The 26,629-nt window shown below is 43.6% G+C and overlaps 1 protein-coding gene across 1 annotated transcript in view; it reads right to left on the bottom strand.

Moving 5' to 3' along the window:
• Positions 1 to 11,056, bottom strand: part of MAN1B1 (mannosidase alpha class 1B member 1) — a 262,777-nt gene extending 251,721 nt beyond the window's left edge. Inside the window, exon 1 of the mRNA XM_030207057.1 lies at positions 10,605 to 11,056. Coding sequence (XP_030062917.1) covers positions 10,605 to 10,706 — 102 coding nt within the window. The 5' untranslated portion in view covers positions 10,707 to 11,056. The remainder of the gene's footprint in view (positions 1 to 10,604) is intronic.
• Positions 11,057 to 26,629: the final 15,573 nt, after the last annotated feature.

The raw sequence follows: 26,629 nt of genomic DNA, 5'->3' as shown, positions 1-26,629 counted from the left end.
ATTAACTTATTGAGGGCTTCATTAGTCCATTTGCTTTTAAGTTGTGTTTCCAAGGCATCTTGATCTCCTGTTCTAGAGTACGGATTGTCTATTTCATGTAAATTTGCACTAAAACTTAAACGTTACCTCTTATTGTTGCTTTAAATGCATCACATAAAGCTATTGATGAGTTCCCTCTATACGTTTCCCCATATATATTTTAAAATCTTCATTCATTAACAATGAATTGTTGAATCTCCAGAGTTATGGGGGAGAATTTTCAGAACTCAACAGAAATGCCTGCATGGTCGCTGACTAAGATATTTTCAATGTCTGAATATAGTGTTGTATTAACTAGGTCTTTTGTGACAACGGAAATAATCTACAGTACAATTCTGATTATCCGGACCATCCTTGGCAGGGGGTAGTCCAGATAATCATAAATCCAGATAATTAGATAGCATAGAGCACACAATAAAACATTGAATAATGAACATATATTTTTAATTTTGACTGTTAATAAAAACCCAAACCATTGTATAGTAGCGTATTTGTAATATATACACCACTGTATTTGTTCATATAGTATTGCATTTTCACTTAAAAAATGAAGTGATTGCATGTTGACGGCGAACGGGCAAGGTGGAGATCCGACGACGCCCCTGCTTGATGTCACTCTAAGCCCCGTTCAAGGAACTCCCCCCACAGCGCTGGTGTGCAAGTTCCCGAGTGGAATCTCCTCTTCGGCAACCGGGAGGTGAAGCCGAGAGTGAGAGATTAAGGCCCGGGGGAGAACGACTGGAGAACAAAGGAGTGCTAAACACCTTTAATTTAGAACCTGCCCCGGAGGAAACCGAGGGAGACCGTTTAAATGCAAGTGAAATGAAAGCTGAAGACAACATTTCTACTGATAAGATACAGACTTTAAATTTTCCACAATTTTTACAAGAGAAACCATCTGAAGTAACTCTGGAAAATCTTTGGGCCTTAATTGTTAACCTGGGCAAGGTTTTATGTCCTCAAACTCAGGTTCTTGAGACCACGACAAAAGAACTAGAAGAGGAAATAGAAATAGTAAATAATGAAATAAAGAAAACTGCAGAGAAAGTTGAGACTCAGGAAAAAAACGTTTCCCAATTTCAAGAAATTCAAACAACCATCATAAAAGACAATATGAATATGCGGAGGAAGATCGAGTTCTTGGAAAACTCCCTTAGATCAAATAACTTATGACTTTTGAATTTCCCCAGGGTGCAATCGATTACACCCAGGGAAATGTTGAATAGATATTTAAAGGAAATTTTTGGATTTAAAGAAGATACTATTCCCCCTTTCTCTCAGGTATATTACCTGCCAAATAAACCAACAGAAGCACGTGTCCACTAAGCTGTTTTGATTGGGGTCAGAACCCCTCTCAAACTTACCTCTTTCCTGGGGGTCAGCTTCTTAGCTGGCTTCTGTTTCTTTTCTCTGTCCTTTCTGAGCTGGCTCTGTCTCTCTGTGCTGGCAGCTTCCAGCAGCATGGGGTTAATTGTTTTACTTTACTACAGCTGTGTGGGTGGACTGAGTTAGCTCTACCTCTCTTTGGGTGTACTGGCTTCAAGTGCTTCACGGTGTTGCATTGGTGTGGGTTGGGCCTCTATGGGTTTCAGTGTGCTCTCTGGGTCAGGGTGCTGTTGCCTGGGTCTAGGGAGTGTGACATCATCAGGGAGGGCCTTGATAAGGAAGTGGTGTTGTTTCCTTCAGAGCCTTTGCAACAGTGGTGTTTGCTTTAGGTAGGGTGGTGCAGTGTGCACTTCTGACTTTGTGTCTAGTTTCCCTGCTTGCTTTTGCTAAGGGCCAGGTTAGTGTTAGTGCAGTGTGCACTGGTGTTTGTGTGTTTAGCTTTCCTGCTTTTCCCTCTTGGTTTTGGAAGCATTGCTGTGTGTAGGGCTTTGGAAGCTCTGTTACTGATAGAAGTACTTCAGGGTTTGGTGTTGTTAGGAACACTGCAGAGTTTGCTGTTAGAAGTACTTCTGGTGTTTGTGCTATTGGGAGCATTGCAGTCTTTGCTGTTGGTGTTTGGTGATTTAGAATCACTTTTGGCTTATGTGTTAGCTTCCCTGCTTTTTCCTTGTGGCTCCCTTGTCTTTCCTTTTAGTGCTAGGAGCTCTTCTGGTTGCTTGCCAGAGTAGTGCTTAGGAAGCTACTTGTTAGTTTTGTATCTAGCTTGCTAGAGCAGTGCTTAGCTAGCTTGTTAGTTTTGTGTTTAGCTTGTTAGTGTAGAGCTCTGCTTGTAGCTTGGTGCTTAGTAGCACCTGTGTTAGCTTTGTGTTTAGTTCCCTGCTGTTAGTTTAGGGCTTAGGAAGTCCCTTTCTTGAGCAGGGTTTAGGAGCTCCTGTTTAGTATAGGGCTTAGGAAGTCCTTTTGTCAGTTTACTGTTAGGAACACTCCTGCTGGTTTAGGGCTTGGGAGCACGTAGATCAGTTTAGGTTTAGGAGTACTTCTGTTTCCAGTCCTGGTCCCTGTGTCATCAGGTATCCAGTAAGTCCTGCCGGCTACTCAAACCCAGGAGCTCAACTCCTGGGGGGCTTAGAAGCTAAGTGCAGGTGAAGCTGTGTGGACCAGTCCGATGTGCTCCAGTCCGGTGTTCCAGTCCTGTGTCCTCCAGTCCAGGGGATTCCAGTCCAGTGTTCCAGTCCAGTGTCATCCAGTCCGGGGAATTCCAGTCCAGTGTTCCAGTCCATGTGTTCCGGCTCGCTGGGCGGTGCCTGCAGTCCCTGCCGGTGTCGGTGTGCTTGCCCAGCGTTGGTTGGTGGGTTTTGCCTGCTGCTGTCGCTCCTCGTCAGCAGCCCAAGGGCTCACGTTTGCTCCAGAGCCCAGCTCCGTGGGCTCTGAACCTGAGAACCTGACATAATCAAGCTGAATCCCCTTTGGATGTTTCAGCTATTCTAGAATCCACTGATACGGATCTGAAAGTTCCTTCTACTTTATTGGCAACTGTTGTGTTAACTTTGGATAAGTATGGATTATGAAAATGTTTTTCAAAAATAAAGATAGTTTATGGGTCTTAAAATATCAATATTCCAAGATGTAACTAAAGACGTAGGCAGTTTTTACTGCTTAAGTTAGGAGTTCTTCAGATTGGGGATTATGAAAATGTTTTTCAAAAATAAAGATAGTTTATGGGTCTTAAAATATCAATATTCCAAGATGTAACTAAAGAGACTCAGAAAAGACGTAGGCAGTTTTTACTGCTTAAGTTAGGAGTTCTTCAGATTGGGGTTACTTTTCATCTTTGGTACCCTTGGAAATGTATAGTCAGATTCCATTCAGTAAAATGTTATTTTTTTACCCATCCCAGCTTACAGAATTCCTTGTAACTAAACGCTCTTTGAGGTTGAGAGAAGTTAACCCCTTTTGGCAGCCATTCGAAGCTCAAATGATATTACTGGAATCCATATAGGTCAGGATGAGGTTACGCTTTCAGCATATGCTGATGATATAATGTTATACCTCACTAATCCACAGGCATCTATGGAGGCACTTATTCAGCTAATTTCCCAATTTTCAAGGCTGTCAGGATATAAAATCAACTGGGATAAAACTGAGCTAATGTCTCTAAATGATGCCTGTACTCCTTTTATCATTTCTGGTTACCCCCTTAAATGGATTGTCTCTTCTATCAAATATCTAGGCGTTTTCTTTGATAGGGACCTCCCTACCACTGTTAAACTCAACTCTGATAAGATTATAGCTAAAGTTGAGAGTTCCCTCTCATCTTGGTCTCCGCTCAATTTATCATGGTGAGGTAGGCTTGACACTATTAAGATGATGATAGTAACTAAAACTACATATATTTTAAGCATGATTCCTCTCATCTTTCCTAGCTCTTTTTATAAAAAGTTGGAAAAACTGCTCTCTAATTTTTTATGGGACCCTAGGACACCCAGAGTCTCCTTAGGTAAGCTAAAGCTTCCTAAATTGCAGGGTGGGGTAAGGTTTCCTGATCTCTTAACATACCATAAAGCCTTCATTATTCATCAGGGCTTCGAGTGGATCTCTCCTCTCACTACTACCTCTTTACCTAGTTGGTTAATTTTTTGAATAATTTATTATAGATCCGCTGGTACACTCATTTAATTGGCATGTACCTTCCTAAAAGCATTGCCTTGAATCCCATCATTAACACTACTCATAAATATCCCCTTTTGATAAGCACATGATTGTATCCTGGAATAGCACCACATGTGTACCTATATGTAATCCCAAATTTGTAATTAATAAAAAGTAACAAAAGAAATGGGAAAAACACCACTTGACTTATAAATATGCAGCAACAAAATAGCCGGTTAGATCAAGCAATTTGCATGCTGGTAAAGAAAAATAGCGGAAGGAGGGAAGAAGGACCTTAGACTGGTGACATTTAGCCAAATTAGTGGGATTACTTATGCACATATATCCCATTTGCACAGTCACCGTACTTCAATCACTGGTCCTCCACCAACCACCTCCCTAGATGTTAAACAATGTCTATTTTTATAACAATTTTTATGCAAAAAGTGTCACATTGTAATGGTATCAGTTTATTATTGAAATATGTAGCATGATATTTTGCTGGATCATATATAGCAATACAAACATACAGCTTTAAAAATACAGTTTTAAACTACAGCAGAGAAAATCGTTTCATTTCAAGCCCCTCTCTCTTTCTCCTGGGGACTTTTGATAGCAGGGATAGTCAATTACAAACACTTAACAAAGACAAAAGAGACATATATAGCTTCCTCTGCCCTCCCACCTAACAAAAGCTTGACTAAGGTGGGTACCTGGATGCTCATCAGGACATCTCTGAAAACCAAAGACCCAAGAGACAGAAAGTCTGGAGAACCCATTGAATAGACATACCCAGCGTAGTTGACAGCAGGACAAGCAAGCCGATGTTGTCGTTTTCTATTTGAGCAGGATTCCACATTAGGGCGTCCTTCCCCTGACGAAGCCTTTACAGCGAAACGGACCGTTGGGGAGGTCTAACTCTAACGCCGCTATAAGATAAGTTGTTTCCTTTGCTCTCTACGTCCTGAGGAGGTGTATATATGACACTTTTTGCATAAAAATTGTTATAAAAATAGACATTGTTTAACATCTAGGGAGGTGGTTGGTGGAGGACCAGTGATTGAAGTACAGTGACTGTGCATATGGGATATAGGATAGGTGCATAAGTAATCCCACTAATTTGGCTAAATGTCACCAGTCTGAGGTCCTCCCCCCCCCCCCACCCTTCTGCTATTTTCCTTTACCAGCATGTGCATGATCTAACCCGCTATTTTGTTGCTGCATAATTAATAAAAAGCAAATCTCTTGGTCACAATGGCAACGCATAGGTATATGGGATCTCAATGATTTCATTGATGTAAATAATCACACTTGGAAATCATTCTCAGTTATGAAAGCTGAATTCTCTTTGTTATATACTCACTTTTATCAGTGGTTACAGCTTAATACAATGTTGAGGAAGAGTAAATTACAAATACAAAAGCTACCCCTTACTCCTGAGATTATAAATATTTCCAAGCAATTTCAACTCTCTGGACATGTTGCATCTCATATATACAAATTCATCTTAAATAACTTTCCTACTGTATGGGCTTACGCTAATGGTCGGAAGAGGATATTCAGAATCTATCACTGACAAATCTTGGGAGCAAGTATGGAGTTCTTTATCTAAATGCTCCAGCTCCAGATCCTCCTCAATAATACAATCTCTATATTTCTTCACTCATAGATCCTTATGGACACCTCTCAAGTCACATATGATTAACTCTTCTATTTCCAACTTATGTTGGTCTTGTCAATCCCAACAAGGTACTCTTAAGCCTATTACATTTGATTGTACATGTATTCAAAGGTTTTGGAAGGGCATATGGTCCGATCTAGTAGATATATTCCATCTTTCTGGTCCAATAGTATATAAATATGTGATACTTAAAGATCAATGTTTTAGACCCATTTTAAAGACCAATGAATGTTTGCGTATTAATATCGTGTTGACTCTAGCTTTAAAAGTAGTCTTTACTACTACTACTACTACTATTTAGCATTTCTATAGCGCTACAAGGCATACGCAGCGCTGTACAAACATAGAAGAAAGACAGTCCCTGCTCAAAGAGCTTACAATCTAATAGACAAAAAATAAATAAAGTAAGCAAATCAAATCAATTAATGTGAACGGGAAGGAAGAGAGGAGGGTAGGTGGAGGCGAGTGGTTACGAGTCAAAAGCAATGTTAAAGAGGTGGGTTTTCAGTCTAGATTTAAAGGTGGCCAAGGATGGGGCAAGACGTAGGGACTCAGGAAGTTTATTCCAGGCGTAGGGTGCAGCGAGACAGAAGGCGCGAAGTCTGGAGTTGGCAGTAGTGGAGAAGGGAACAGATAAGAAGGATTTATCCATGGAGTGGAGTGCACGGGAAGGGGTGTAGGGAAGGATGAGTGTGGAGAGATACTGGGGAGCAGCAGAGTGAATACATTTATAGGTTAGTAGAAGAAGTTTGAACAGGATGCGAAAACGGATAGGGAGCCAGTGAAGGGTCTTGAGGAGAGGGGTAGTATGAGTAAAGCGACCCTGGCGGAAGATGAGACGGGCAGCAGAGTTTTGAACCGACTGGAGAGGGGAGAGGTGACTAAGTGGGAGGCCAGCAAGAAGCAGATTGCAGTAGTCTAAACGAGAGGTGACAAGGGTGTGGATGAGGGTTTTGGTAGAGTGCTCGGAAAGAAAGGGGCGGATTTTACGGATGTTGTAAAGAAAGAAACGACAGGTCTTGGCGGTCTGCTGGATATGAGCAGAGAAGGAGAGAGAAGAGTCAAAGATGACCCCAAGGTTTCGAGCTGAGGAGACAGGGAGAATGAGAGAGCCATCAACAGAAATAGAAAACGGGGGGAGTGGGGAGGTGGGTTTGGGGGGGAAAATGAGAAGCTCGGTTTTGGTCATATTTAATTTCAGGTGGCGTTGAGACATCCAGGCAGCAATGTCAGACAAGCACGCTGAAACTTTGGTTTGGATGCAAGGTGAGATATCAGGGGTAGAAAGGTAGATTTGGGAGTCATCAGCATAGAGGTGGTAGGAAAAGCCATGGGATGAGATTAATGAACCAAGGGAAGAAGTGTAGATAGAAAAGAGGAGGGGACCAAGAACAGAACCCTGAGGTACGCCGACAGGCAGAGGGATAGAAGTAGAAGAGGATCCACCAGAGTGAACACTAAAGGTGCGGAGGGAGAGGTAGGAAGAGAACCAGGAAAGGACAGAGCCCTGGAATCCAAGTGAGGACAGGGTATCGAGAAGTATGCTGTGATCGACAGTGTCAAAAGCAGCGGAAAGATCAAGAAGAATGAGGATGGAATATTGACCTCTGGATTTAGCCAGTAATAGGTCATTGGAGACTTTAGTAAGCGCAGTTTCGGTTGAGTGGAGAGGGCGAAAACCAGATTGTAATGGGTCAAGAATAGCATGTGAGGAGAGAAAATCAAGGCAGCGGCGGTGAACAGCACGCTCAAGTAATTTGGAGAGAAAAGGAAGGAGGGAGATGGGTCGGTAATTAAAGGGACAAGTAGGGTCAAGTGAAGGCTTCTTAAGGAGAGGTGTGACCACAGCATGTTTAAAGGCAGCAGGGACAGTCGCAGTGGAAAGTGAGAGGTTGAGAATGTGACAGATAACAGGAATAAGAGTAGGAGAGATGGCATTAAGAAGGTGGGTGGGAATGGGATCAGAAGAACAGGTGGTACATTTTGAGGAAGAAAGGAGAAGTGTAGTTTCCTCAATAGTAACTTCAGGAAAGGAGGAAAGGGAATGAGGGGAAGGAGAGAGAGGGGAACGGACTAGTGGAGGGAGAGCTGGTGAGGTAGAGAAAGCAAGGTTTATCTTTTGAACCTTGTTGTGAAAGAATTCAGCAAGGGTCTGAGGAGATAATGAAGGGGGAGTTGGGGGAGGGGGCACCTTCAGGAGAGAGTTCAATGTGGTGAAGAGAAGTCGAGGATTAGAGCCAAGAGAGTTGGTCAGTTGGATATAATAATCCTGTTTGGCACGTAAAAGAGCAGATTGGAAGGAGGTCAGCATGAACTTAAAGTGTAAGAAATCAGCAAGGGCCCGAGATTTCCGCCAGAGGCGTTCGGCGGAGCGGGTACAGGAACGTAGGTAGCGGATATTAGAAGTCAGCCAAGGTTGGGGTTTTGTACGCCTTACAGGGCGGGTCATCAAAGGTGCAAGAGTGTCTAAGGTAGAGGATAGAGTATTGTTGTAAGAAGAAACAGCCTCGTTGACAGACGTGGATGGTGCCACAGTAGAGAGGAGGTTTGAAACATGGGAGGATAGAGATGAAGGGTCAATGTCGTGAAGATTCCTAGATAAATTAGATAGGATAGGACGGGACTGGGAGGGAGGAGATTTAAGTGTGAAAGTTATAAGATGGTGATCAGAGAGGGGAAGATCGGAGGCAAGGAAACTAGAGGGTGAACAGTTGGAGGAGAAGATGAGATCAAGACAGTGACCATTTTGATGAGTGGGGGAGGTGGAACATAGTTGGAGATTAAAGGACGACGTTAAAGCGAGTAACTTGGAAATATAAGAGTTGGAAGGATCATTAGCAGGAATATTAAAGTCACCAAGGATGAGAGAGGGGGAGGAAGGATCATGGAAGAAGGCAAGCCAGGCATCAAAGTCACTGAGAAAGGATGAAAGGGACTTATCAGGGGGACGATAAATGACCGCTATTCGAAGAGGCAGAGGAGAGAAAAGGCGGATAGAGTGGACTTCAAAGGAGGAAAAACAGTGAGATTGAGGTGGAAGAAGGGGTTGAAATCTGGAGGAGGGAGAGAGAAGTAGTCCAACACCGCCCCCACGGCCAGCAGGGCGAGGAGTATGTGAAAATAGATAACCGCCATGGCACAGGGCTGCGACTGAAGCAGAGTCATCAGGGCAGAGCCAGGTTTCTGTTATGGCGAGCAGATGGAGGTGACGCGAGATAAAGAGGTCCTGGATATAGGGGAGTTTGTTACAGATAGAGCGGGCATTCCATAGGGCGCAAGAGAAGGGCAGAGAAGAGGAGGGGAGTAGAGGAATAGAGATGAGGTTAGAGAGGTCACGGTGAGATCTGCAGAGTTTGGATAATAGTTGGTGAGGAGGGCCAGGATTGGGATTGATGTCACCAGCTGAGAGTAAGAGAAGGAGTAAAAGAGAGCGGAGGAGAGTAGGAGAGGTGTGGCCACGAAGGCGTCGAAGGCGAGAGGTATTTAGGTGGAATGGGGAAGGCAAAATGGAGGGAAGAAAGAGACGGAGATTAAAAGCCAAGAGGGAGGAAGAGGGTAGGAGAGAAGGTGAGGTGATGAAGTCAATGGATGGGAAGTGAGTTCCTGTAGCGGAGAGAGGTAGGGGGTGAGGGAAAAGATTAGGAAGGGACAGAGCTAGGAAGAGAATGTGAATAGGGGCCATAAACGATTAAGGTACTTTAGCAACTGAAAAAAGATTAGATACAAAGAGAAAAATGCACCTAGAGCGGAGGCCCTGAGTGGATCGGGGTGGACCTGGGTGTCACCCCGGAGAAGGCTGTAAGGATATGCAGATGAGCTGCAAGTCCTCCACAGCACCTGAGAGGCAGCCGGTGGTAGAGGTGGGTACCTCTCAGCTGAGGAAAGGCTTACCAGGGGTTAGGCCGAAGCCAGCATTCCTCCCCCTGAGGGTCGCCTGATCTTTACACATTGGAAAGCTTTGCACCAAGCTACTTATCAAGAATGGTGGAATTTACTGTTTCAAACCTATAAATATGAAACATATTTTGCTAAAAAAAAACATCTCGATATGCTTTGTATAAAGAAAAATGGGCTCCATTGATATCCTATTTTCATGATGTGAAGTGAGAGGTGTATATTGTACTTTTTCTTTCTTCATGTATATTATTGCTAGTCATTTATACTGCTTACTTTTTTTCAACTCAATTTAAATATCATATTGTAGTACAACTGTTATTAATGCTTTCTCTTTATTACAAAATCAATAAAAATATTAAGACTAAAAGTTTGCATTATTTAATATGCAAATCTACACCAGGTACATAATCTTGGAAACCCAAACTGCCATAAGAAACTGGAGGCTGCATCTATAGTGTTGATTTTGAAAATGAAATCAACACTAGGAAATATAAAGCGCTCAGTGCTGGGTGATACAAGTTTAAAAACATACAACAAAAGCCTGGCCAAAAGTCACCCTCTTTAAGCTGATCACTGGACAGCTCTACATCACAACCCTACTAAAACTGTGGTCTTCCACTCCCTTCAGGGCCACAAAGACAGATTTGCATACCTACCAGTCCCATTGTATGTAAATCTTTCTCATGCATTCGCATTAACGATATCCTGAAAACCTGCCCTGCTAACGGCCCTCCAGGTCTGAAGTGAAAGCCATTTATCAATTAGCACTAAATTCGCCCAACATCGTTGATCCAGGATAGGTATAGAATTTCCTTATTATGCTCTGTGAGAAAAAAAAAATCCTACATGACCCTGTTTACAAGCAGGGGCTGGTTCTACCACCTGTCGGACAAGACTACAACCAGCTGACAACTCTGTGCCTCCCCTCCCGTGATCCCGTACCCTCACTCACCCTCCGGCAGGAACGCCTTCGCCAGCTTTTGCTGTTGTAGCCGCCTCGCTCCTGTGGACTCAAGGTCAGCGAGATGAAGTCTCTTCTTTGCGGTGTGTACATGACTGCAGACTTACAGCACAAATACCAACTACCCTCTCGCTCTCACGCGCCAAGCACGCCTCTTCATACGCGACCCTTAACCCACTGTGTTTACAGTCTCTCCCTCTCTCTTCCGCTCCCCTTTTCTTCCCCGTCCACGGTCCAGCACCTGTCCTTCATTCTCTAGCTCCCCCACCCCGGTCCCACTTTCAGACTCGTGTATTATGTCACTCCTGATCTACCCCAGTTTTCCACCTCCAGCGTCCCGCCGCTACCACCACCTGTAAAACGCAACGCCTGGCCGCGTCGGCCACGACCACCCTCAATGCTGCTACGATTTCCTGTTTCCGGCGGCAGGACGAGACGTGAACGTCGGAATGAAAAATGAACTGAAGTCACACATTAGAGGGGGCGAGAGTCTCGAGACCAAAGAGGTTGGTTAACAGCAAAGGGCGTGAAGAAAACCGAAGATGGGATGACGTCGAAAAGTGAAGCCAATGTATCCCCTCAAGGAGGTTGAAGAAAACAGGAGTCGAAGTGAACCTACATCTAATCTATTATATGAGCTGAAGCCACTAGACGGAGCTTGCTGCGGTTTTAATACACCCACAACAATAGCAAACGCTAGTGAAAATAGTAGCAAAAGATTAGAAAGGTACTACTGCCTAGTGCCTACTCTCGTGGTCCATCTATAAAAAGTCAAAAGCTGTACGAGTTGGATAGACGTAGACAGTACAACATTGCTTACATCAATCATTGAATATCAATATCTTAGTCAATATAAAACCAGGATGTGTGAAGTTATGTTTAAAAAACTGCTTCTTTATGGTACAAGGCCTTCCAAAAGTCTGATTCAGAGGCTGATTGGCCTTACAAAAGTTTGGGAAGCAGATGATGATTTTGCTTCAAAACAACAAAAAAGGAGAAAAAAACCTCACAGATGTCGATCATCAAATAAAAGTACCTCCACTGCGAAGGTTGAAGCACAAGATCAACAAAGAAGAGTGAGGTCCAAAAAAGGATTCCAGGGAGCCAAATTCTTAAAAACAGTCTCACTTTATTTCAAATGGTCAACACTTACACCTAGATTGTAACAGTCTCTTATCATTCCAGGAAATTAAATTCTATACTTGTACAATGAGAAGTATGACTCAATACAGGCCATGTTTCAGCACTGACGCCTGCATCAAGAGTCCTATACCAAAAGCATCAAACATAGTAGATGATGGCAGAAAAAGACCTGCACGGTCTGTCCAGTCTGCCCAACAAGATAGTAACATACATAACATCATAACATACATAATAACATAGTAGATGACGGCAGAAAAAGACCTGCATGGTCCATCCAGTCTGCCCAACAAGATAAACTCATATGTGCTACTTTTTGTGTATACCTTACCTTGATTTGTACCTGTCCTTTTCAGGGCACAGACCGTGTAAGTCTGCCCAGCACTATCCCCGCCTCCCAACCACCAGCCCTGCTTCCCACTACCGGTTCTGGCACAGACCGTATAAGTCTGCCCAGCACTATCCCCGCCTCCCAACCACCAGTCCTGCCTCCCACCACCGGCTCTGGCACAGACCGTTAAGTCTGCCCAGCACTATCCACGCCTCCCGCCACCGGCTCTGCCACCCAGTCTCGGCTAAGCTCCTTAGGATCCATTCCTTCTGAACAGGATTCCTTTATGTTTATCCCACGCGTGCTTGAATTCTGTTACCGTTTTCATTTCCACCACCTCCCGCGGGAGGGCATTCCAAGCATCCACTACTCTCTCCGTGAAAAAATACTTCCTGACATTTTTCTTGAGTCTGCCCCCCTTCAATCTCATTTCATGTCCTCTTCTACCTCTTCGCATCTCCGGAAAAGGTTCGTTTAAGGATTAATACTTTTCAAATATTTGAACATCTGTATAAACTAATATGAGCTACTTTTTGTATATACCCTACCTTGATTTGTACCTGTCCTCTTCAGGGCACAGACCAGACCATCGCTGCTATTCTACTACAAGGTCAGTGCTGATACAACCTTTTTTTGTCTTGGGTTACTAGTGTGATAGTGTATAGGACTGAAATGTGATAGTCCAAAGCACTGAAGTAACCTACAAAGAGCAGTGCCTATGGCAAGATACTGGAGGTAACCAAGTGGTGCAAATAGGTTTCTAAATGTCAACTTTCTTTCAAGGAGTTTGGTTTTTAATTCTTGTTATAATTTAGCTTCATTTTATATATTTATTTTGCCTTTTTTTTCCCTTTCTCTTCTATGATTTTAGAGGCTTGTGTGACCAGTTCGTGGCAGTCCTCCTGCCCTCTCCTCCACTATCAGTAGTGTGCCAACTTTCAGCATCTAAGGAGCAGAAAAAGAACATGCCCTGTTTATTTATATATATATATATATATATATATATATATACAGGTACAAAATAAGAACCTGTATATATATGTAAACCGCTTTGAATGTAGTTGCAAAATACCACAGAAAGGCGGTATATGAAGTCCCATTTCCCTTTCCCTTAATAGTCCTAAAAACATATGGTTGGCTGTAGCATGCTGCTGCTGCTGACTTTAGGTATTTGATTAGAGCCTTGCTTGCCATAATGAAATTAATGCCAGGCACTAGGTAAGGAGAACCAATTCATGGGCCCCATCTAGTAAGCCAGTGCAGTCTTAGTTGGGTCTTAGGCCCAGGCAGTTCCCAAAGGTCCTTTTGTGTTTCTTGCAGAGACTCCATCATTTTTTAAAAAAAGTTTCTAATAGTGTTTTTTTTCTCTCTGTTTCTTTTTGGTTTTGCTTGGTGTTGGATTGCAGCAGAGGTCCACAGGGGGTCTTCTTTTGCCCAAGGGGTATCACACCCAGGTGGCTGGGTACCTCCCTCCCCATCCTGTTCTTTGGAGGTTGCTTAATCTGTATGTCTCAGCTGTCCTCGGCTTAGCAGCAGACAGGCAGTCTTGAGAGCTGGTGGGAGCTTTGGCTACATATCAGAAAAAAACCAAAATACCCACAATAAACAATTGTACAGAGCTTGATAACTCAGTGCTAGCTGCCTATCCTCCCCTTTAAGACTGGTTAGTTGTGCAGGTGCTTAGCATCCTTGTGAGAGATCCCTCGGTACACAAAGACTGTGCATGCTAGTTGTGTGGAACCACAATGAGCACTGAAAGGCTCAAGCAGTGTTCAGCTCGCCAGCATCAGGGCATATTTCAGTTGGAGTCTGCAAGTTTTGTGTCAGTAGAAGGGAGCTTGAGTGTTGGAGAGGACAGCTCTGGCTACAATTAAAGACAAGGAGCCTTGTAGGGACTCGGCAGGAGCAGGCAGCCCAAGTGGTCTAAAGCTGGCAGCAGCCCCAGTTTTAGTGGGAACTGCAGCCATGTTGAACTCAAGTCCAGCTACAGATCAACTGCAGTAGTTGAAGCCTGCAACTCAAGAAGGTTTAATTGACAGGAGATGGCAGGAGTGTGCTTGGCCGGTAGGTGGATCTTGCCACCATATTCACCGCCTTAAGTGAATTCCTTCAAAAAGGCGGTAAATAAATGAATAAATAAATATTGGCATCACCCAAAACAAAGCAAACACTTATTAGAAATAAAGACTGTGGCTTGGCGTGGACCAATAGTTTGTTTTGAGTGTATCAAGATGGCGGCTAAGGCTTCACGCTTGTCACACGATGCCATCTCCTGTCAATTACATCTCTTTGCTGCGACTCTTCCTTTCAGGTAAGTTAGTGGCGGCTTGAAAATAGAGATTGCAAGGTAGATTTTTTGCCAGAGTTTATTTTAGCTATGTATAAAGTCTTTTGCATGAGCAAATTGGAGGGACAGTTGGACAGGATCAGGGATCTTCTCAAGAGGGGCCTTCCTCCCTCTAAGAAGCAGAGGCTATAATGGGAGGAGGAAGAGCTCCTAAAGGAAGGTTTCCCCCTGTATGTATGATGGTGGTCAGGGATTAGAAGGGCCATTGGAGCGGGCATATGCCAAAGGCAAGGAGGCATGTATGGAAGGTTTGCTGCCTGGGGAGGAAGCCTCTGTAGTATCTCTCAAGTGGCTTCAGTGTTGAATGTTGATGATGAACCTGTAGAAGCTGTTCTGCATAAGGTGGATCCTTTGTTGAAAGGAATCCAAGTTTTTTAGGGTGTTTAGAGTGGCCAGGTCCATAATATGATTATATCCGATCCTGGAGCAGGAGAGGGAGACCTTGCAGCCCCCACAGTGGATGCTGTCATTTCTGTGGTGACTAAAAAGACTATAGTTCCAACAGACAGTGATATGGCATTAAAGGACCCTCAGGACTGTAGGATGCTCTCTTAAAGCAGAATTTCAGTGTGTCCACTCTGGCTGTTCAGGCAGCTTCTGCGGAAGTCTTGTGGCCAGGGCATGTTTTAGGTGGGCTGAATGGGTCATGGATAGGTTGGTGGATGATTTTGCCTTGGTGGACCAGAATATGGCTAAAATTGAAATTAGATCCTCATTTTTGGTGGATGTTCTGTATGATCAACTTAGAGCTTCGACCAAGTCCATGGCATTCAGTATGGTGGCCAGGCGACTCTTGTGGCTGAAAGTTTGGTCACTGGATGTGGCTTCTAAATCTAAACTCAGCAAGTTTCACTTCAAGGGTTTGCTTCTTTTTGGTGAAGAGCTGGATAAGCTGATCAAGAGCCCGGGGAAGATGAAGGTGTCCAGGCTACCGAAGGATAAGCCAAAGTCAGCTAGTAAGGGATGTGCAGGCAGAGGCTGTTTTCAAGATGCTCATCGCTATCATCCTGATAGAGTGAGCAGAACTCAGTGGACCAGATTCTTCCAAAGGATGCAGTCCTTTCATGGTAGTGGGTGGGGAGACTGGGTCACCAGGTTTACTGTTCTAGCAGAGAGCAGGGTAACCCAATGAAGGTATTGAGGTCTAGCCTCCAATTTTGGTAGATGCACGACTACAAGACTTTTATCGGAGGTGATACAGATTACCTTAGATTAGTGGGTTCTCAAGTGGTCTGTGAGGGTTATGCATTAGAGTTCACACACCCTCTGCCAGATGTCTTTCTAGAGTCCCATTGCTGGGCCCGGTGAAAGGTGAGTGCAGTCAAGGCAACTCTACAAAGCTTGCACCTTCTCCAAGCAGTGAGGCCTGTTCTGCATGAATAGGTGAGTACCATGCGCTATACAATTGGAGGAGCTGAGGGAGACAGAGAGGTACATAGAGGAGGCCTACAGGGACATTGTAGAGAAGTCCCATCTCGAAGGGAGGTTTTCTAAAAGGAGAGCATCACCCTGGTGCAGCTGGAAGTAATCCTGTAGCCAGGACCAGCACACCAGTGGATGCAATATCCTCTTGCACTGAGGATGTGTCTCCAGGAGCTACTGCCCAGGAGGGAAGGGTTAGGATGGCTGTTGTTGGTGATTCGATTACTAGGCATGTAGATAGCTAGGTGACTGGAGGATGTGAGGATCATCTGGTCACTTGCCTGCCTGGTGCGAAGGTGGTGGACCTCACGCATCACCTAGATAGGATTTAGATAGCGTTGGGGAGGAGCCGGCTGTCTTGGTACATGTAGGTACAAATGACATAGGAAAATGTGGGACAGAGGTTCAGGAAGCCAAATTTAGGCTCTTAGCTCAAATTCAGAACCTCTAGGGTAGCATTTTACGAAGTGTTACCTGTTCCACACACAGGGCCCAAGAGACAGTAGAGCTCCAGAGTCTCAATATGCAGATGAGGAGATGGTGCGGGGAATAGGGTTTTAGATTTGTAATGAATTGGGCAACATTATGGGAAAGGGGTAGCCTATTCTGGAAGTATGGGCTCCACCTTAACCATGGTAGGACCAGGCTGCTGGCATCGGCATTTAAAAAGGAGATCAGTTTTAAACTAGAACCTGGGGGAAGGCTGACAGTTGTTCAAAAACGCATGGTTCAGAGCAAGGCTGAAAAAGATATCACCAAAACAGGTGAGACAGGGTATCCTGATAGCAAGGTTGCAAAAGAGACCATAGCAGATCAGGTGTCCTTAAATAAAAATCAGACAAAAGATTGCAAATTTAACATGGTCAACTACTGAGCAAGATGTAAATAGGAATAACAAACCCGGTTTGAAATGTCTATATACGAATGCCAGAAGCCTAAGAAATAAGATGGGAGAGTTAGAATACAATGCACTAAATGAAAAATTAGATATAACAGGCACCTCTGAGACCTGGTGGAAGACCAGAGGGACACTGTCATACCAGGGTACAAATTATATTGTAGTGATAGGGTGGATCGAATTGGTGGAGAAGTACCATTGTATGTTAAGGAGGGCTTTGAAGTTCTGCAGGAAACAAAAGACATCTTAGAATCCCTATGGACTGAAATTCCATGTGTAAAGGGGAAAAGAATAGTGATAGGACTGTACTACCGTCCACCTGGCCAGGATAAACAGACAGATGTAGAAATGTTATCAGAAGTTAGGGAGGCTCACAAACTGGGCAACACAGTAATAATGGGTGATTTCCATTACCCCAATATTGACTGCGTAAATGTAATATCAGGGCATGCTAGGAAGGTAAAATTCCTTGATAAAATCAAGGACTGCTTTATGGAACAGCTGGTACAGGAGCCGATAACAGAAGGAAAAATTCTAGACCTAGTCCTTAGTGGAGCGCTGGTGCAGGAGGTAATGGTGCTGGGGCTGCTTGGTAACAGTGATCATAATATGATCAGATTTGATATCGGCTTTGGAGTAAGCACACACAGGAAATCCAATACGTTAGCATTTAACTTTCAAAAAGGAAACTATGATAAAATGAGAAGAACAGTGAAAAAAAACCCAAACTTACAGGAGCAGCAGCAAAGATCAAAAATTTACATCAGGCGTGGATGCTGTTCAAAAATACCATCCTGGAAGCCAAGGCCAAATATATTCTGTGTATTAAAAAAGGAGGAAGAAAGACCAAACGACAGCCGTCATGGTTAAAAAGTGAGGTGAAGGAAGCTATTAGAGCTAAAGGAAAATCCTTCAGAAAATGGAAGAAGGAACCAACTGAAAATAATAAGAAACAGCATAAGGAATGTCAAGTCAAATGCAAAGCAACAATAAGGAAGGCAAGGAGGGACTTTGAAAAAAAGATTGTGTTGCAGGCAAAAACACATAGAGGGGCATAATCGAACGAGGACGACCATCTCTAAGGACGTCCATCTCTAAGGATGTTCCGGTGAAGGGGTAGGGAAACCCGTATTATCGAAACAAGATGGACGTCCATCTTTCATTTCGATAATACGGTCGGGGACGCCCAAATCTCAACATTTAGGTCGACCTTAGAGATGGTCGTCCCCAGTTTTTGGCGATAATGGAAACCAAGGACACCCATCTCAAAAATGACCAAATGCAAGCCCTTTGGTCGTGGGAGGAGCCAGCATTCGTAGTGCACTGGTCCTCCTCACATGCCAGGACACTAACCGGGCATCCTAGGGGGCACTGCAGTGGACTCACAAATTGCTCCCAGGTGCATAGCTCCCTTACCTTGGGTGCTGAGCCCCCCCAACCCCCCCTAAAACCCACTCCCCACAACTGTACACCACTACTATAGCCCTTAGGGATGAAGGGGGGCACCTACACGTGGGTACAGTGGGTTTGTGGTGGGTTTTGGAGGGCTCACATTTACCACAAGTGTAACAGGTGGGGGGGATGGGCCTGGGTCCGCCTGTCTAAAAACTGCTGCAGGGACCTGCATACTGCTGTGATGGAGCTGGGTATGACATTTGAGGCTGGCATAGAGGCTGGGAAAAAATGTTTTTAAATGTTTTTTTAGGGTGGGAGGGGGTTGGTGACCACTGGGGGAGTAAGGGGAGGTCATCCCCGATTCCCTCTAGTGGTAATCTGGTCAGTTCGGGCACCTTTTCGAGGCTTGGTCATGAAAAAAAGGGACCAAGTAAAGTCGACAAAACGCTCGTGAGGGACGCCCATCTTTTTTCCATTATCGGCCAAGGATGCCCATCTCTTAATCGCCTTCAGTACACTGCCGACACGTCCCTGTGAACTTTGGTTGTCCTCGCGACGGAAAGCAGAGGATGCAAAAAATTGTGTCATTATGCCGATTTTGGGCGACCTCGGGAGAAGGATGCCCATCTCCTGATTTGTGTCGGAAGATGGGCGTCCTTCCCTTTCAAAAATAAGCTAGATAGTAAAAATGTTTTTTTAGGTATATTAAAAGCAAAAAGCCGGCAAAAGAATCGGTTGGACTACTAGATGACTGAGGGGTAAAAGGGGCAATCAGGGAAGACAGAGCCATAGTGGAGAAAATGGAAGAAGTCAGCAAAACAGTTGGTTGGACCGCTAGATGACCGAGGGGTAAAAGGGGAAATCAGGGAAGATAAAGCCATAGCAGAGAGACTAAATGAATTCTTTGCTTCGGTCTTCACCGAGGAAGATTTGGGAGAGATACTGGTGCCAGAAATGGTATTCAAAGCTGATGCGTCAGAGAAACTGAATGAAATCTCTATAAACCTGGAGGATGTAATGGCGCAATCTGACAAATTGAAGAGTAGCAAATCTCATGGACTAGATGGTATTCATCCCAGAGTTCTGATAGAATTGAAAAATGAACTTGCGGAATTATCTTTAGTAATATGTAATTTATCTTTAAAATCAAGTGTGGTACCAGAATTGGAGAGTGGCCAGTGTAACACAAATTTTTTAAATGCTTCCAGAGGAGATCCAGGAAATTATAGACCGGTGAGACTGACGTCGATGCCAGGCAAAATAGTAGAGACTATTATAAAGAACATAATTACAGAGCATATTCAAAAGCATGGATTAATGAGACAAGAGGGACATAATCAAAAGGGGTGCCCAAGTTTTCCTGAGGATGTCCTCACAGGACGTCCCGGCGAAGGGGCGGGGAAACCCGTATTATCGAAACAAGATGGGCGTCCATCTTTCATTTCAATAATACGGCCGGGGACACCCAAATCTCGAAATTTAGGTCCACCTTAGAGATGGTCGTCCTTAGAGATGGTTGTCCCCGATTTTCGATGATAATGGAAACCGAGGACGCCCATCTCAGAAACGACCATTTGGTCGTGGGAGGAGCCAGCATTCGTAGTGCACTGGTCCCCCTGACATTCTAGCACACCAACTGGGCACCCTAGAGGGCACTGCAGTGGACTTCAGAAATTGCTCCCAGGTGCATAGCTCCCTTACCTTGTGTGCTGAGCCCCCAACCCCCCAAACCCACTCCCCACAACTGTACACCACTACCATAGCCCTAAGGGGTGAAGGGGGCACCTAAATGTGGGTACAGTGGGTTTCTGGTGGGTTTTGAAGGGCTCACATTTACCACCATAAATGTAACAGGTAGGGGGGATGGGCCTGGGTCCGCCTGCCTGCCTGAACTGCACTGCACCCACTAAAACTGCTCCAGCGACCTACATACTGCTGTCATGGAGCTGGGTATGACATTAGAGGCTGGCAACAAATATTTTAAAAGCTTTTTTTTAGGGTGGGAGGGGGTTGGTGACCACTGGGGGAGTAAGGGGAGGTCATCCCCAATTCCCTCCGGTGGTCATCTGGTCAGTTCGGGCACCTTTTTGAGGCTTGATCGTAACAAAAAATGGACCAAGTAAAGTCGCCCAAGTGCTCGTCAGGGACACCCTTCTTTTTTCCATTGAGGACGCCCATGTGTTAGGTATGCCACAGTCCCACCTTTGCTACGCTTCCGACATGCCCCCGTGAACTTTGGTCGTCCCCGCGACGGAAAGTAGTTGAGGACACCCAAAATCGGCTTTCCATTATGCCAATCTCCCAATTTGTGTCAAAAGATGGGCACCCTTCTCTTTTGAAAATAAGCCTGAAAGCCAACATGGATTTAGTGAAGGGAAATCTTGCCTCACCAATCTATTACATTTCTTTGAAGGGGTGAACAAACATGTGGATAAAGGTGAGCCAATCAATATTGTGTATTTGGATTTTCAAAAGGCATTTCACAAAGTACCTCATGAAAGACTCCAGAAGAAATTGGAGAGTCATGGGATAGGAGGTAGTTTCCTATTGTGGATTAAAAACTGGTTAAAAGATAGAAAACAGAAAGTAGTGTTAAATGGTCAGTATTCTCAATGGAGAAGGGTAGATAGTGGGGTTCCCCAGGGGTCTGTGCTGGGACCGCTGCTTTTTAATGTATATATAAATGATCTAGAGATGGGAGTAACTAGTGACGTAATTACATTTGCTGATGACACAAAGTTATTCAAAGTTGTTAAATCACAAGTGGATTGTGAAAAATTACGAGAGGACCTTACGAGACTGGGCATCTTAATGGCAGATGACGTTTAATGTGAGCAAGTGTAAGTGATGCATGTGGGAAAGAGGAACCCGAATTGTAGCTACGTAATGCAAGGTTCCACATTAGAAGTCACCGACCAGGAAAGGGATCTAGGCATTGTTGATGATACGTTGAAACCCTTTGCTCAGTGTGCAGTGGCAGCTAAGAAAGCAAATAGCAAATGTTAGGTATTTTTAGGAAAGGAATGGAAAACAAAAATAAAGATGTTATAATGTCTTTGTATTGCTCTATGGTGCGACCACACCTCGAATATTGTGTTCAATTCTGGTCACCACATCTTAAAAAATTGAAGAGCCCATACTACACTAAGCTGTATTAGATAAGATGTATTAAGGTACAGAAACATAGTAACATAGTAGATGACGGCAGAAAAAGACCTGCACGGTCCATCCAGTCTGCCCAACAAGATAAACTCATATGTGCTACTTTTTGTGTATACCCTACCTTGATTTGTACCTGTCCTCTTCAGGGCACAGACTGTATAAGTCTGCCCAGCACTATCCCCGCCTCCCAACCACCAGCCCCGCCTCCCACCACCGGTTCTGGCACAGACCATATAAGTCTGCCCAGCATTATCCCCGCCTCCCAACCACCAGCACCGGCACAGACTGTATAAGTCTGCCCAGCACTATCCCTGCCTCCCAACCATCAGTCCCGCCTCCCACCACCGGCTCTGGCACAGACCGTATAAGTCTGCCCAGCACTATCCCCGCCTCCCACCACCGGCTCTGCCACCTGAAGAGTTATGCTAGCCCTTGCTCTCAGTAAAATACAGGCCAATGGCTCATAATAAGAGCTAGGCCTCTCTTAGAAATCAAAATCATCTCTGATACAAAAGAGAGCTAGCTTGTAAGAATCAGAGGTTACCTTTGACACAGTTACATTTCACTGTAGCAAGTGCTGAGCTGGCAAGGGAGGGGGTTTTTGCTCTTGGAAACATTCCTGGGACTGGCACCTGTGAGAAGTTATGAGCAAAGCTGTTAGGGCTAATGTACGTCATTAGAAGGTCGGATGCAAGGGAGGTACGCACACCAAGGGGAGGGGGTGGAGCAGAAGAGGGCAACATGTCCTGTAAGATCATCTCACAGATGGGCTCTCAAGAGATTTTGTTTATACTTAGGGCTTGAGAACATGTGAAGTCATTTTAATTAAACTGATAAGGGCTAGGAGCTCTGTTGAGACAGCTGGGTCTATTGGAACCAATGAAGCCAAAATAGTATAAAAATGGGAGTCAGAAGGGTATTAGAATCAGAAGTCTCCAGAAGACTAGAAAGAGAGGACGTACCATGATATGCGGTTCCATTATGTGAATGCTTGACTTGCCTGTACTGCTATTGGTAAGATTATAATAAACTATCTTATTATATCTATTGAATACTGGGTTCCTTTCTAATTACAGACCTAGCTACAGCCTGGTCTATGCAGACCTGCCATGCGCAGATACAGGATTGGGGTAATTAAGCATCTAGAGGGGATTTGCAGTTCTCTCTAGGGATAGTACAGAGAGCCCATGGCTTCTGCTGCCCAAATGGGTGAGGCAGATCTAATTATATACATTTTTGGTAGCTTCGGATCTGCCTCCCTAACTTTTAATTAACAGTTAAGTCCCTTTTCTTAACATTGGGCACCAGACTATAAATTTCTCTATAATATTTTCCTTATACTTTTAATTTGATTCACTCTGATTTGGAGCACAGAACTGTAACTTACTTTAAAACATTTTTCTGACCACAGAACTATATTTTAAAATCACGCATTTTTTTCCTTTATTGTTTACAGTTCTTCCTAATGAGCACTTTAACTCAGTGTCTCAAGGCCACGTACGGCTAGGAAATTTGCCCAATGTAGCTGGCTTATCTATCCAGCTCTGTACAGAGCACAGAGCACTTTCAAACGGCAATTTTTTCCTTTTGTTTTTTCTCTTCATGTCCCATGCTGAAGTGGTACAAGTTAAACAGTCATTTACACATGTATTCTTTTTAACCTCTTGCTGTCTATCCTCTGTCAACTGTATTGCTCCTAAATCCATCTAACGCCCTCTCTTATCTTTTTCACACCTTTAAACTCCAGTTTCATCTCTCGGAACTGGTACAACTTTTTTTATCAACATATTCTCGATGGCGGACTAATGCAAGGGTCCTTCCTTTAACGCCGATGAGATTTATGATTCCCTATCTCTAGATTTTCAGTCTGCCTCCTTCGGCAGCACTTTCTGATACACAAACAGCCTTCCCCTGGCTGCCGTCCCAAATTACCACTTTAAGCTGGGTCACGCAGTAGCCAGTTTCCAATTACTGGACACTGCCCCACCCTTTGTACAGGTTCCAAACTTCTTACAGTCTGTGTTGGCTGCTCTTTCCCCCAACAATAATAAAGGGAGTATGAAATGCCATCCTAACCTATACCAAGGTATGTTTTTTTAGGGTTCTAGACTGGTTCCCCCCTCCACTAATTTACAATTTCTTTGCATATTGGTTTGGGTAACTTAATGTCCTTGTGCACAGCTGTGGGTTTCTCTTAGGGTCCCTTTTTCAATCTGCCACCTTTAAACCTGGGCATCTTTAAACTTGGGCACCGAACGGAACACTTACTTTGTCTTCAAGGTTTCTTGTTTCTGGGAAGGTTGCCAATCCTAGCTTGCTTACCAATTCAGCTCTGCTGAAGCAGCATATCAGCATTGCTATTTCTGCATTACAGATTGTATTTTTAATTCAACAGTGTCCCATCAAGAAATAAATAAGAGAGGGGTGTTGCGAGTCACCTTCTCTTTGTATCCTTACTGTCCCATCCCGTTGTGAATATATAGAATTCATTGTCTAGGTGCTTCTATATGCAATACTCTCCAAATTGTCTCCCAGATTAATTTTTTATTGTGCATACCAACAAGTGTTTTTTTTGGGTTTGCCCTCATTCAGGTACTATAATTTTAGCTGAAAATTACATTTTTTACAGTTTTTTGAAGTAATTAAGTTGCAAGGGTTTTCATTTTCCGGTGTCAACATACACCGCAGCTTCTTTTCCAGTCGCAGGATGACTGAGGTTTGTCCAGTCCAGAGAGACTGAGGGTCCAGTCCAGAGTAACTGGGGGGTTTTTTTGTCCGGTCTCCTGACCGAGGTTGAGGGTTTTTTCTTCCGGTTCAAGGTGAACCGTGGTTTTTTTTTTTTTGTAATACAGGTAACCTTTAGCGATCCTGTCTTAAGTGTCTTGTAATGTATCCTGAGAGAACTCTCAATAAGTGGAAGCACTAATTGATGGGCCGGGTTTTGACTGCGGGGTTTTGCTAAGTACCTTGACTATTACAAACACATATTTTTTGTTTGTGTGCACCTTGCAATTTTCATTTTTGTCCGGTTCAGCTAAAATTGTACCTTTATTAAATTGCCCTAGGCAACCTTTTCTTTTTACTTAGGCTTATTCACAGGTCTCCTTCCCTTTTGTGAAGTATCCCTGAAACACTGGGAAGTTTTGAAGACAGGTAAGTATGTAATTCACTTTAATTAATTTTTAATGCAGATTTACGTTGTTAGACTCCTTTCCCACTGTAATAAAAGTTAAGCACATAATTACACAACACCATTAGTGCCACTTTTACTGCCATATACTTTTCTTACCATGGCCACGCCCCTACAGAATGTTCTACAGTTCTTCCCTTTTGATAAATACCTTAATGTGATACTCATCCTTATTGGGACGCAGAAAGGTAATACCCAATCTCTGCACCCTTCCCAAAGACCGGCACATCCACCTTTGGATGCAGCCGCACCTCCAGCTCCAACTCCATGTGAGGGGGCTCCGCCATCATATGAGTCAGGGTTCTCCAATGAACTTCTAACCCAGCCCTCTAAACCAGTGAATTCCCAGTTATTCCCCATCCCTTCGGGCAATGCTTGTCCAGGTCAGTCACCAATTGACGCAGAGACTGCACTTGACAAAATGGACCAGGCTCCTAATGTCTTGCGACATCCAGAAATTGCCTGCCCAAATCGCTGCGCACATATTAGGTGCTGGAGATGCCATCGGTTAGGTCATTTTGCAGCAGAATGTCGCCAAAATCCGCAGGCCTTTCACAGGTATGCCTTGCGTACTAATCCTCCTGTCCAGCAATTGTTCCCTGACCCACGCCGTTCTCTGTAACTAGGCATGGCCTGTACCAGAGCAGATTATAAGCACCCTGTGGTCACTCTGCTGAACTATAATTTTGTGGAGAACAATGCTTTAACTATTAGATTAAAGATTAGAAGTTATCCTGAGTGTGTTTGGTAATATTCTAGTTTTAGTAGTTCTACTGTCTCTTCTGACTTAATTCTAAATAGTGGTTACTTCCTACACTGTCTTGAATTACTGTATTATCCATATATGTTTTTTTTTTACCATACCTTGTGCTAACATGCCATGGTTTAATGCCATTGCTTTATCTGATATTTACGTAGGAATAAAATGGTCCCAGTTCATCAGGCTTTTCAACTCCAGAATCCCCTGTAATAGATTTGTTTTTAGCTAACTTTTTAAATATATTGTGCAACTCATTCTTACAAAAAAAATAAAACAGAATGGTCTTGTGTCCATCTGGTTTGAGCCAGAGTTACTCAGACATAAAAATGTATTTTCTGTGCTTGATGCTTAGAGCTGCATCTCTCCTTTTGTCTGTGTAAACGCTCACACTTCGAAGGTCATGCTGACTGGGCAAAAAGCACTCTTCCCCCCTCCCCTAGTGGAAGTGTTGCTACTTCCAAAACTTTATTACCTGATTGAAACAGAATTATATGGCACTTCCCCCTAAAGCCACCAGAAGCTCTAGCTTGCTTCTTTAAACATTCACTATGAATTCCCGTAACCCAGTGATTTACAGATACAGTTACCTATTCTGTTACACTTAGATTTTTTCCTTATCTTGTTATTCACAGACTGGAAACAAAAAGGGAAAAAAAGATCCTATGTTTATTTTTTCCCTTACTTCAAACATTTGAATAATGAAGTCTCACTGTTCACTGCCTTCTGATAAAATCTCTTTTGATTAATAGCTGTATTTTCTTCTGCTACTTGTCTATAATACTTGTCTGTAGCACTGAACAGTTTTCTTTAAACTTTTAAAGATAAGCAATGCCGCTGACAAGATAAAACTCATTATTTCTCACTTTTGATTTTTAATAAATTCTCACCGTTTACTGCTTTCTGTTCAACTGTCTTTTGATTTATATCTGTATTTTCTGCTACCGGAGAACTTTAAAGGAAATCTTTTCCCTTCCATTTTCTCTCTGACGTCAATGTATGAGTGTGTGTAAAGATTTATGAACTGTCTTTCTTCTAGCAACTGCAGATTCGTCAGCCACTTTTTACAGCCTCCGAAAATATTCTGTATCACGATGGTGATCCAAAGAATGGAGGGATGTGTAAAGAGCACTATAATCTTGTTTACTTATTCTGACACTTTCTTTCTCTGTCTTATTGGGCAATTGTATTCTCTTTAGCCACATAAGGAAGACACTTGTTCCAGTAAGATGATTATATACTTTTCAACTTTTTTCTTATTTTCTGAATCTAAAAACTGTCCTTCTTCTTTTTAACCACCATGGGGGCTATCATGATACAAATATCCAGTATAGTTTTGATTAAGTTGCGGAGGAAGGTAAATGGATGTGAGAA

The sequence above is a fragment of the Microcaecilia unicolor genome, chromosome 6 (genome assembly GCF_901765095.1).
Source record: "Microcaecilia unicolor chromosome 6, aMicUni1.1, whole genome shotgun sequence".
Lineage (NCBI taxonomy): Eukaryota > Metazoa > Chordata > Amphibia > Gymnophiona > Siphonopidae > Microcaecilia > Microcaecilia unicolor.
This window is presented reverse-complemented; position numbering and strand designations above follow the sequence as displayed.